Genomic DNA, 12,472 nt, shown 5'->3' on the forward strand with positions numbered 1-12,472 from the left:
AGCATAGCATAGTGTAGTACAGAATAGTATAGCAATGTATTTAGTATAGTATTGTATTCTGCATCACAGTATAATATAGTATACCATACAGTAGTATAGTAGCCTATAGCACAGTCTAGTAGTCTAGTAAATAATTGCATAGTAGTAATTGTATATGATAATAAATATCATTGTTTAGTATTGTATATTATAGTATAGTATACTAAAGTAAAGTATAGTGTAAGAACACCAGAGGGCAGTAAAAAAAAAGTACATGATTGTCATTAAGATCAACATAAATACATATAAATACACTATAAATACAGTATTGCTCCACATATTCACTTTAGAAACATATTCACAAACCTTTGTTAATAAAATAAAAAATATCAAACTAATCTAAATCCTAACACCTTTCTAAAACTTTGCAGTTATAACTTTTTTTTTATAATAATCCGTGATGATCAGTGCTAAATTAACTTTATAGGAATATTATATAAACATTACAACATAATAACATATTACAAAGAATATTCCAGGGGCATTGTGGGGTGTAACCTTTTGTGGAGCAGATGTTTGGTTTGTTTTTTTCCCCCACATTGTAGACACAGCCATAGACTGCCCTGGGCGACCGGGACCCATGACTAACAACATGTATGTGTGTGTGTTTGTGTGGGTGTTGGGGGTGTAACTGGCAACCAAGGCGCACAAGTGGTCGGCTGGCTCACCTGGGGGGATTTTGCACCCCACCAAACTCCTCACTGTGGGACGGACTGCATGTCTTGGGTGTTTGAAATAAAAATTTTATTTTTTCACATGAGCGGACCCGTCCCGAGAAGCGAGCGGACCCACATCATGACCTCCGCCTTGTTGAGTCAGTAGGGTATGGCTGTGCGATCCAGGACGGGATTCTACCGGCAGGAGGTAAACAGAACTGTGTGGGAGGTTCTGGAGAGGTACCAGGACTTGAAGCAGGTTGGGACAGGGGCCTATGGGACAGTGTGGTAAGTCTGGGAAGAAAACATCACTTTTACTGCTCAGAGAAATATTGATTGAATTTTATTTGTATCAGCTATTTGGGAGCCAGGCTTTAATTTCGGACTCTAGAATCACACAGGAACGTAGTATTTACCAAATGCATTCTCCTCGAAAACCAACTCTTCTTGACCCCTGAGAGATAATCAGTTCAAAGCACAGTGCGTAAATAACGGATGAGATCTACTCTTGTTGCAGCCATCGACTATGAGAAACAAACATGTACTTCTTTTTATAATTTATGTTTTAATTTGATTCCCCTGACCTTTTCCTGTTGGTTTAGAAACAAACAATACACCTAAACTAAAAACAGTAAGCACTACATTTTGCATGTGCCAGTTTTACTTTATTTTACTCAAGTAGACTTTAACCTCGGTACTTAAAATAGGTCTACTTAATTATAATACTCCTGCCGCAGCACTACTGCTTGTGAAGGATATTTTGGTCAGTAAGTCTCTCCAAAGCTGGCTCTGTAGGCCCTCTCTTTGCATTGTGTTGTGTGGATGAGGGTGAACAAAGAAAACGACCCCTAGGCTCGTTGTTTGGAGAAGTCAATGACCCTGAGTTAAGTGCATAGAATGCACAATTATTTTGTCTTCAATCACATATGGGCCTTTTTTCGCAGACATTGTGACTTGTCATACCAGGGAAGCCACATGTATAATTTATAACATTAATGATGGCTCCATTTAGATGTCTCAGATGTTATTAATTACACCCGTGGATTTCCTTATAGACACCAAAATGAAAATGGGCTGTGGTTACTTAAGTTTTGCTCTAAAATTAGGATTTTTTTCAGAGTAAAACTTTTCAACCAGTTCAACCTTTCTTTTGAAATATACCTACATTATATGAATCTGTAAATTTCAGTTCAGCATGGGACTGCCGGACAGGGACTCAGATGGCCATCAAAAAACTCCACCGGCCATCCCAGTCCAAACTTTTTGCAAAAAGGGCGTACAGAGAACTGCGACTCCTCAAACACATGAAGCATGAAAATGTAAGAATACTCTTTGAAGAAATGACAAAGGAGGGATAACTTTAAAGCTGCACAATGCATTTTTAGTCTGTGATTTTTTTTACTGAAATTAATAGTTTGCAAGGCACAGCTAATGAAAAAAATATTCTCTGAAACACATTTAATGCCTTTAAAAAAGAGGGAAATCACATTGTAGCACAATGTAGGAGCAGATAAGACAGGTTGAAGAGGAAAAAAGGGAAATTACAACATTTTATTACAAAAGAACTGTTTGAGATTTCTTGCACTCATGAATAAATATTATATTGATCAGATTTAATTTTTTATAATATTTCTTCTCATTGGTTCTGAGCAGGTGATTGGACTGCTAAATGTTTTCACTGCTGAAATTTCATTGGACCGGTTTCGTGATTTGTAAGTTCTTGTGCCTCCTAAACACTCATAAAAGCAGTTTGTGCATTTGCAAGATTTGACTCCTCTCTTCTCCTCTCCTCTGCATTTACCTGGTGATGCCGTTCATGGGCACTGACCTCGGCAAGCTGATGAAGCTGGAGAGATTATCAGAGGACAGAGTGCAATTCCTCGTCTATCAGATGCTGAAAGGACTTAAGGTGAACACCTTTACCAACACATTTACTTTTACTGGCATCCACACAGTATCTGTTCGACCAACCTGAATAAGTGCAAATATGGTAACAGTTATCTTACTTTACTCAGTTAAAAGAAAAAGTAATGTTACATGTTTCCCCCCACCATTGTTAATAATTATGTGAACAAAGTAAAGGTTTTGTCTTGGTTTCAGTGAGTTGAGCTGAAGTTGCTGATGTTGTCTGTATCTTCTCTCTCCTCAGTATATCCACTCTGCAGGGATCATCCACAGGGTGCGTGAATTGTGAACTATCAGACTATGAGCTTTGGGGGTAGGGTTTTTGCTCTTTTTTACACCCAATCCCATTCATTCTGGTTCCCATAAAGCGAGTTTTGCTGTGTGTTTTTGTTTGTGTGAGTGTGTGCTTTTGTATTCATGTCTTTCCAAACTCAACACAGAATGATACGCTCTCTGTTAAATTTTGTTATTGAAATGTCCCAGATATCTAAGAACCTTTCTTTGACTTTACCCCTCATTTAGTACCAATAGAAATTGTAAGAATGAATTTTGGAGATCTGAATTTGTCATGTTCACACTGAACAGCTGGATTTAGTTCATTGTTGCCAGCCCTGAAGGAGGCAGGAAAATTCTAGTCAATGTTAAGGGATCCAAAGTTCCTGTGTGCCTTTGTATATGCCTTTAAATATAAATTACCGTAACTAAAAATGAAAAATTTCATTCCAAAATGATATTTATACATCCATTTTGAAAATACTTTGCTAACTGTAATTAACCAGGGAGTGTAAATTTAACAAATTCTGTCCTTTAAACATGAAAAAATGACAAAAAAAATTTCTTCTGACGACACCTATCATTTATTGGATTAATATTTTCATTATTTACTCTGTCTCACACCTCTGTATCCCACAGGACCATAAACCTGGAAATTTAGTCATTAACCAGGACTGTGAGTTAAAGGTACTCCAACTAAACATACAGCAATCTTGAGACGTACTTTCCATACACTTACACATTTACAGTTGTATTTATCTTCTCTCTGATTTAGATTCTTGACTTTGGCCTGGCGAGGCAGGCAGACACAGAAATGATGGGCTACGTTGTGACACGGTGGTACAGAGCACCTGAGGTTATCCTCAACTGGATGCACTACACACAAACTGGTAAACTTTTATATGTCACAATATGTTTCAACAGGAGTGCAGAAAAAGAACAAGATTCATTGAGAAAGCTAATGTTTGCTCTCTGTTGCAGTGGATATCTGGTCTGCAGGTTGTATCACGGCAGAGATGCTGCTGGGAAAGCCGCTGTTTAAGGGAAACGATCGTATCCTTAAATGTCCTCGAAATCAGCTTGATTTCACCTTTCGCAAACTGTGTCAAACCTGTAGGATGTAACAGTTTTGTAATGTGTCAGCATGACAGAAATGAGTCAACTTCCTCCTAGGTCTGATGTACTTGGCTAAAAATGTTTCAGATCCTGGCCAGTTATACTTTGAAATTAAGTAATGAAATCCTTTAAATAGTAAAGACAAATAGAAAGTTAATATTTGAACAGTAAGAATGCTTGCAACAGATGATACTTGACCATAGCTACTGTCAGACCTGGACCAACTCAGAGAAATCATGAAGATTACAGGAACCCCAACTACTGACTTTGTTGTGAAACTACAGAGCCAAGATGTAAGACATCAAAAACACCTGATGCAAAATCCGTCCTTTTGAGCACGAAACACTCATTGGCTGAGTTGAGCTAGTTGAATGGCGTTGTAAAAAGTTTGTAGTTTTCTCCCTTAAAAACCTCAAAGACAACAGCAGCTGTGGATTGCTTGGATTCATAGTGGTTATAATGGATTCCAATACTGAGCTTCACTGCATTTTCATAGTTTTCATCATCAAAGAAGCATTAGAATATCCACAGAAAATTGTCAAACCACTCCTGCACCATAACCTTCTATTTGTGATTGCTGCAGGAGTGGTTTTTACAGTATATATTTTTTTTTCCTCTGTTGAAACCCATTGTTGCTGACTGAATTCAAGCTAACCTCAGCTGCTATTATCAATCATCGAGAAAACTAGCTTTTTATAGGTACTTTTTAAGCCTAAAGCAGGTGAGTGTTTGATACTCAAGTGATATATTTTAAACTGACTCATTCTGCTATGCCACCTCAACAGTCTGGAAACCATTACATTTGTTTTTCACCAACAAAATTGTATATAAATTTATTTGAACCCAAAGGGCATTGTATCCCAGTGTCTTACTACCACTAACCCATTGTGGTAAGAGTTACTTTCCTATAAAGAGATAGAAAAAATTTTAAGAACTTTATCATATGTCAGTGAATAGTTTCAGTGTCCCCCCATGATGGTGTGAATACCACTTGTTTTTCAATAAAACTGTTAAATACAAATATGATATGTTCGAATTGCCTAAACCTATGATCTTCTGTAACCTTTCTCTCTTTACTTCCTCTATTAACAGGCCAAAAACTACATCAGAAGTCTACCAAAAGTGCCAAAAAAAGATTTGCACTCTGTTTTCTCCAAAGCTAGCTCAAATGGTATGTGAAGATCTCTGATCTCCAGTTAATCTACCTGTTGGTTCTACTAAATTCCATCATGCTGACTTTGAAATGTTAATGTGCACTGCAGCAGTGTGTGTACTTGAAAAGATGCTGCTTCTGGACCCTGAGCGGAGAGTCGGTGCCTCGGAGGCACTGGACCTGCCTTTCTTTAGTGAGTTCAGAGATGCAGAGGAGGAGACTGAGGCGCTACCGTATGAGCAGACCATGGATGACACAGACCTTCCGCTGGACCAGCAGAAACGTAAGAGAGAGGGGGGAGGATTATCTGGATTTAGAGCTGCATTAATCAATATTTTTATCTCAACAAAGAGTCAAAGGACTGTGTAATGGGAAATTTGTTATTTGTGTGACAAACCAGCAGAAAAGTGTCACCAAAGTCTGCAGTTCATCTCAGCTCCATAGTTTTTTTTAACCATCTTTCAGCTCGTTTTGGTTTTAAGGCCGACAACTTTACTGCTTTGGGCCAGTCTCACAATTCTTTTTAGCCTTAATGCCAGCAGCAGCTAGCATTTGTTTTCAGTGGAAAAGCTCTGATAAATGCACTGAACACAACCTGACCCCCACTAAACAGCAAAGTTAGTGTCTAGCTGGTGAACATTGTGTACCATTTAATAGCTAAAGAGCCAGATATTTCTCTAACTCTAGGAGTTAATGGAAAGGGAGAATGAATAAAGGACTTACATTTATCAAGTCACCTGAAACACTACTCCAGATTAATCTTAATGTTGAGCTGTTTTGGCTAGATGTGTAAATAGGCAAGTGTTGGCACAAATTTGCCGTATGAAGTTTGTAAGGCAACAGTATGTCAGTGTTGTGTTGTTACACTGCCCAATGTTGCCAAAAAAATAAAAAAATTATAATGCAGGTTTAATGCCAGGCCAAATTCAGAGGGGAGCAGTTATGTAGCAAGAAATGAATTCTTTTAGTGTTGTTACAGAACCTACGGCCAGAAGAGGTCACTAATGGTCTTAGATCTTATTTGATGCTTCGCTATGGCTCAGGAGGTAGGGCGGGTCGTCCACTAACTGGAAGGTGGGTGGTTTGATCCCCAGCTCCTCCAGTAGGCATGTCTAAGTGTCCTTGGGCAAGCTACTGAACCCCAAATTTTCCCTGATGGCTTTGCCATCAGTATGTGTGAGTGTGTATGTGAATGCGATGTATGAATGTGTGTGTGAATGGGCGAATGTGGCATTTAGTGTAAAGTGCTTTGAGTGATTGAGAAGACTAGAAAAGCGTTACACAATAACAAGAAAAAAATACAGTTTCATAAAACGAAAGGTAAAAGTATTGAACTTGACTCTGGACACAGAAATGATTTAGAATAGCTGATGCATAATCCTTTCCTTTGTGTTTGCACAGGTCACACTTTCACAGAGATACTCACCTTCAGGCCACCCAGGGACTCAAAGGAGACGTCACTTTAAGAGCACACATGCACACATTCTGCACACATACCTCTGCACACACATTCTCAGACTCAAATTGCACACGCTAACATTACAAACCTGCACCCAAAAATATTTTTTTCTTTTTCATATTTGTGTAGGAATAATGCATGTTTTTTTTTTTTTTTTTTAATTTTTGCTTTCAATAAATGTGATTTGCTCAATTGTTTAAAAGCTGAGTTGTCATATTTTTGTACGTGTGATAGATTATTTTGTCATCCATAGACACATTTGAATTTGTGCTAACTGCTTATGCTTCCTTATACTCAGTCTGACCATTATGTAACAGTTTTTTCATCTGTTTGCATTTTGATAATATATTCTGATAATGGGCATTATCTCTGGAACTACGGTTACCAATTGTACAAAGGTAAATGCTGGGAAGGAAGAAGTGAACGATACTGTCACACACACATCATATCAACCTCTGTAGTTCTACTGCAGCACTACTTCTCTAATTTTATTTTAGGTGTTTCCTCTGTAGCGCATATTTGTATATTCAGAGTGATATGTCTATTTTGTAATATAAAAACATAATTTTAATATTCCCTTTTACATTGATCAGACCTGTAACATTTCACTTTTGAGCTCATTCTCCAAATCATTACAATATCCAAATCACTTCCTCAAGCTGGTTCTGACCCAGAAACCCAAAGACAGGAACACTGCTGCTCCATAATCCTTCATTCTTACAACTGAGCTTTTCCAAGGGCTCCTATCTCATCAAGACAACTGAGGAATTATTCACTAATATATCTAAATTGGTTTTTTGTTGCTGAAGAAAATTTGGAAAAAGAATAGTGAAACTTTTTTATATCCACTTTTGGTCACAATCCAAGCAATGGATTTTCATTGAGTGACTAAGAAGACAGATTTGTTTCTTCTCAGCGCTCTCCGATAAGAGCTGTTTGCCTGCTGATGTTGGCTGATTGACTGTGCATTGCCAGTTGTCTATTTCATGGTGGCCCGACACTTTAGATTCTTACGGGAGGATGGATAATACCTACAAATCTAAACAAAACGGAGGACACTCAAATCTCAGCAGACTTTTGCTGCTGCTGCTTCTGGCAGGTAACACTAGGATTTTCCTGTTGACAAAAATATCAGTAGGGGAGTCGAATTTTACCTGTGATAATTTGGTCCTTTGGCACAGTGTACAATAGAGCTGCAATACTGACTTTTATGACTGTTGGGAAATCTTATTAGATTAGTTGTACTTAGAATATTTTATGGCAAATAAATTATTTCTGTTATAAGACTACTTCCGTTATCCTTTTATTTTTCTATTATAAGAGCTAGACAGAAGTGTAAGATTGTTTGGCCTTGGTGGAGGTATGTGTTTTACTGAGGGCCATTCTAGCTTTTTACCTTGTTTTTATTATGAAAATCGCTTACTCTGTATATCACCTGTTGTGAATATGATAGATCATGAACTATAGTGCAACTTTACAGAACTTGTACTTTCCTTGATTTTTACTTTTCAAGTTACTTTATTCTTTTAGTCCTCTGTATTTCAGAAGTGAAAAGTGTACTTTTTACATTTTATATGTATATATATATATTTGAAAGCTATAGTCAGTAGTTACTATATATATTAAGATTTTACAGCATTTTACTTAGCATGTTAAGTTTAGTCAAAATAAGCTACTAGTCAAACCAGACCAATTATGACTGTAGCAGCTTAATACCTGAGTTTATAAAACTGAGTACAGTTTTGTTTCATTACTTATGAAATTAACTTTTCACTAGTAACAGAACAAATGTGTTATATCTTCTTGGAAAAGTAATATAGTCCGACTTTAAGTAAAAGATGTGGCATTTCTTCCACTACCGCTGAATTACTCAATTTCCAGATATTTGACAAAAAAAAATCAAATCAGGGTACTTTTTCCTGTAATCTCAACCACATCACACATTCTTTCTCAAACTACTTTTTCTAGTGAACTTTCAAGCTTAGTACTAGATGTTTATGAAGTATTTTTTCACTGGCTGTTAGGGCTTCAGCCAGTACAGTCTTCAGATGGAGAGCAGCCCGAACTAGATGATGATGATAAGGGTAAGTGATTTTGCATTCAATCAAACAATAAATCTTATTCTAAAGGTGCTTTCTGTATCATCTTAAATATAGAAATACTATATACTAATATACTACTATACACTAATGTCCCTCTAAATTATAGTTGTAATTGTGACTGGTGACATTTTCAGAAGGAGTGAAAGTATCAATTATTGGTCTGGACTACGTGACAGTGGGTGTGCCTAGCAGCGTTGAGTGTGATGCCAACTGCCCTGCGTGTACCTATTCTATGTCTTTGGATGTACAGAGTGCCCAGGGTCAGGGCAATGTACTAGCCTTCACTGTAAATAGTTGGGTGGAGTCTTTAACAGTGACATGTAATGCCACAAATGAAGACACAGAGATGACTGCCACGACAACAAAGCAATTGCAGGTGTTAGGTATGTGGTTGTTGAAAACTGGAAACTGTTTTGATTGCCACATGAAGCCCTTTGGAATAATTGCTTGTATCTTGCCTTTGTAATGGTTCATATTTGTCTTTCTCACCTTAGCTGGACCTGCCAACATTTCCATCACAGGCCCTGATTTAATGAATCCAACAGTGAGTCACACCTACAGCTGCCATGCCTACTGTCTGCCAACTTGTACCTACGCCTGGAAAACAAATAGTGGCCCATGGATTAGTGGACAAGGGAACGTGATTTCTGTCACTACTCAGGAGATGGAAAATTCCAAACTTCTCATCTGCAAAGCCACCAACAGTGTGTCTTGGCTGTTTGTCACTGCTACTCGAAACATAACTGTAATATGTAAGTCAAGAGTTTCCCTATATTTATTGGTGGGATGAAAGGTCCCAAACCTGGAGAGACCGCCTCTTTCCAGTAAGAGTAAGTGGGGCCGAGATTCCTGGGTATGCCCCTGCATGTTGATGTTAGCGTCCAGTATTGAGCATTGAGAAATAGTTTGACATTTGGAGAAATATGCTTATTAGTTTTTATGCCAAGAGCTGGATGAGAACACTGACCACTCACATGTCTGTATGGTAAATACAAAGCTACGTCTGTACAGTGAATATGATGCTACAGCTAGGACACGATTACTTTAGCTAAGCATAAACACTGAAAATAGGGAGAAACAGCTATATCATTTAATCTGAAAAAAAAACTGAAGTTTTAAGGGGGGTTATGTGCTTGATTATTACTGTTTATTATCCTAAGGTACTGGTAGTCAGATTTATTATTTATTTCTTATCATCTTTTGGACTCAGCTAGGCTAGCTGTGTCCCCATGCTTCCAGTCTTTATTCTAAGCTAAGCCACCCAGCTGTAGCTTCATTTACCGTACTGACATGAGTGACGTATCAATCTTCTCATCAAACTCTCAGCAATAAAGCAAAGAAGCACATTAAACTAATTAGACAACCTGTTACAAGTTATTAGCTACAAGTAGCTAATAAGCTACCACTCACACACAAAATCAATCAGGTTAATCAATGAAAAAATTATTACTTTTGGTCAGCAACTGATTGAAATTAACAATGTCTCTTTGTTTTTCCTAAGACAGACAATTTGTATATTTATAAACACAACTAGCTGTTGCTCCCCAAAAATACTGGATCCCCAGAATGGCTTCCTGAATGCGCACTGGATCATCTGAAAGCATTTACACACAACTGAGCTATCAGTTTTAAATGTACTGTGTTTTCCTAACAACTTCTGGGTTTCCGTGGTTAGCACTAATTTAAGGACAACACACAGTGTAAAGTAGTCTGTTATATTTGCATTTTTTAATCAAGTACATTTCATGAGCTTTTTCTTAGTAATGATCTATCCTCACTATCTTTTTCTTTCAGCTGGTCCATCAGAGGTTCAGATCAAAGGCCATTATAGACATTATAGAAATCGCAGAAGTGTATAAGTTTATATGTACCGCTGAATGTCTGCCATCTTGTCGATACGTGTCATCCGTGGACAGTCAGGCCCTGAAAGGCAATGTGATTGAGATAACAGTGGATCATCCTCTTAAATCTGTCACTCTCATGTGTGAAGCACAAAATGCTGCTTCAAGGAGGACAGCCACAACATTAAAAACTGTACAAATAAAAGGTAGATAAGCTATAATATGCTTTAATGTACATAATCTTACATCATATTAACAGTTACTGCCGACCGGCATTTTCTTCTTTTTTCTTCTGTTCGGGGCCAGATCGGAACCTGTCCAATCGTGTTGAGGCTTCAAGAGTGCTGCTGTTGGCCTTCATTATTCCTGCTGCCTTTATCCTATCTATCTAATGCAGGTGAGGCTCTTACAGTAGCATGGGAGAACTATGATCCCAGCAATATGATTTGCTTGGGTGCTTTATTATTTTATTGTTAATTTGTCTGTTTAGTGGATCCCACCATATTAATTCACTAACATTTTACTTATTAATACTATCGTAATTGTTATTAACTGAAAGTCTAATTTTTTATTATTTTTTTAACCAAAATTTAGGTGTGGTAGTAGGTACTAACTTGTTGTTCTTACCATCATAAAAATAATTTCTCTCTTTGTCTCTCTGTGTTAGTCTCTGTCAGATCTTTAGGTTCTTTGAATTACTGTGGTTCTGTGATTTGTGACGAAGAAAGGCAGTTGAATTGTGGGGAATTAATGACTCACACACCGACAATCTTACTCTGCATATTTTTATTTTACAATTGTCTCATATGTTGACAGTGGGCTTAACCCTGTTTGCACTTTGTAGTAAGTGAAGTGGAAAGTTACTTAAATATCAAAGCATGGAGAAGGGAGTGAACACATTTTATGTCAGAATTAGTTGATCTGTGAATTTATTTGTAAGATTCTTCTGCACTGATACAGTTGAAATGTTGAAAAATGTATGTCTGTGCATAAATAAAACTGATAACTTACACAACAAAAGTCAGACACTTTTTCTTTAGTTATAATCCTATGTACAAAACAATCTGTCTCCTACTTGAAATTAAATCTTAAATAAATCCAACATATCATTGTAGTTGTTTCCATACTTGAGAGACAGAGAGGTGTTCTCAGTTATATTTCTGCTCAGACTGTTGGGTGGAGCTATGCTGGAAATTACGAAAGGTCACTAAACTTAATGAACCAATAAAAATCATAAAGGTGTAATTATTTCCACTCTAAGGACCAATTTATACTTATACATTGAATCAACGCTGTAGGTACGGCTTACTTATGGTTTGGCCACGTACCCTACGGCATAGCCTAACGTGCACCTCCCTGGAAATGTAAGTGAACTTCGCTACGACGCTGATCTCTGACGCTGATGGGTCCGCTTGGTTATATGTCTCGTCCATGTCTCTCAATGGCCGGAAAACATAAAGAACTCACCCTCATCGCCGAAGTCGTCTCTCTTGTCTATGTTGCAGTAATCTCAATAAAAGTAATTCTTGTATCCAGCATGATCTGCTAGGTTTCCGTTGCCATTATTTGAAGTACACACACAGCGGCATAGAAACCCCACCGTCAACTAGCCTTGTGGCGTGTTTTCACTCGTGTGTTTGTTGGGTTTGTTTATCAGCAGGATTACACTATAAGTACCGAGCCGATTTGCTCGGTGGAAGTTTAATGGTGGAAGGATGGGGCATGGGCCAGGGAAGAACCCATTAAATTTGGGGGCAGATCTGGATGATTTACTATGGTTTTAATTTTTTTCTCTCTGGTTAATGTTCTTTGATATTGGCTTTAGCAGAGATATGCGCTCTACTGAGTGCCCGTGTAGTTATAGAGGTGTTTACACCGTAACACCTCTAGTGACTCGGAGTTCAGTCACTTGGTGGAAAAATACAGAT

General features: G+C 37.7%; 2 protein-coding genes across 5 annotated transcripts; both read left to right on the forward strand.

The window, feature by feature from the left end:
- The first annotated feature begins 864 nt into the window (after positions 1-864).
- Positions 865-6,608, forward strand: LOC120800214 (mitogen-activated protein kinase 12-like). Its single transcript, XM_040146144.1, has 12 exons — positions 865-983; positions 1,885-2,014; positions 2,349-2,404; positions 2,490-2,604; positions 2,845-2,874; positions 3,513-3,560; positions 3,649-3,763; positions 3,855-3,926; positions 4,203-4,282; positions 5,082-5,160; positions 5,252-5,425; positions 6,544-6,608. The coding sequence occupies exons 1-12, from the start codon at positions 865-867 to the stop codon at positions 6,606-6,608; spliced, it is 1,083 nt and encodes a 360-aa protein (XP_040002078.1).
- Positions 6,609-7,092: 484 nt separating this feature from the next.
- On the forward strand, positions 7,093-12,028 carry LOC120797661. Of its 4 annotated transcripts, none has more exons than XM_040141526.1 (6): positions 7,093-7,700; positions 8,626-8,685; positions 8,838-9,086; positions 9,198-9,455; positions 10,851-10,941; positions 11,843-12,028. In XM_040141526.1, the coding sequence occupies exons 1-5, from the start codon at positions 7,622-7,624 to the stop codon at positions 10,934-10,936; spliced, it is 732 nt and encodes a 243-aa protein (XP_039997460.1). In that variant the 5' UTR covers positions 7,093-7,621; the 3' UTR covers positions 10,937-10,941; positions 11,843-12,028. The 4 variants fall into 4 exon arrangements, with proteins under 4 accessions (XP_039997460.1, XP_039997455.1, XP_039997446.1 ...); XM_040141521.1 differs by lacking the exon at positions 11,843-12,028 and adding an exon at positions 11,212-11,808; XM_040141512.1 differs by lacking the exon at positions 11,843-12,028 and having other exon boundaries at positions 10,851-11,808.
- The last annotated feature ends 444 nt before the right edge of the window (positions 12,029-12,472 follow it).

Source organism: Xiphias gladius, chromosome 2 (assembly GCF_016859285.1).
Source record: "Xiphias gladius isolate SHS-SW01 ecotype Sanya breed wild chromosome 2, ASM1685928v1, whole genome shotgun sequence".
Lineage (NCBI taxonomy): Eukaryota > Metazoa > Chordata > Actinopteri > Istiophoriformes > Xiphiidae > Xiphias > Xiphias gladius.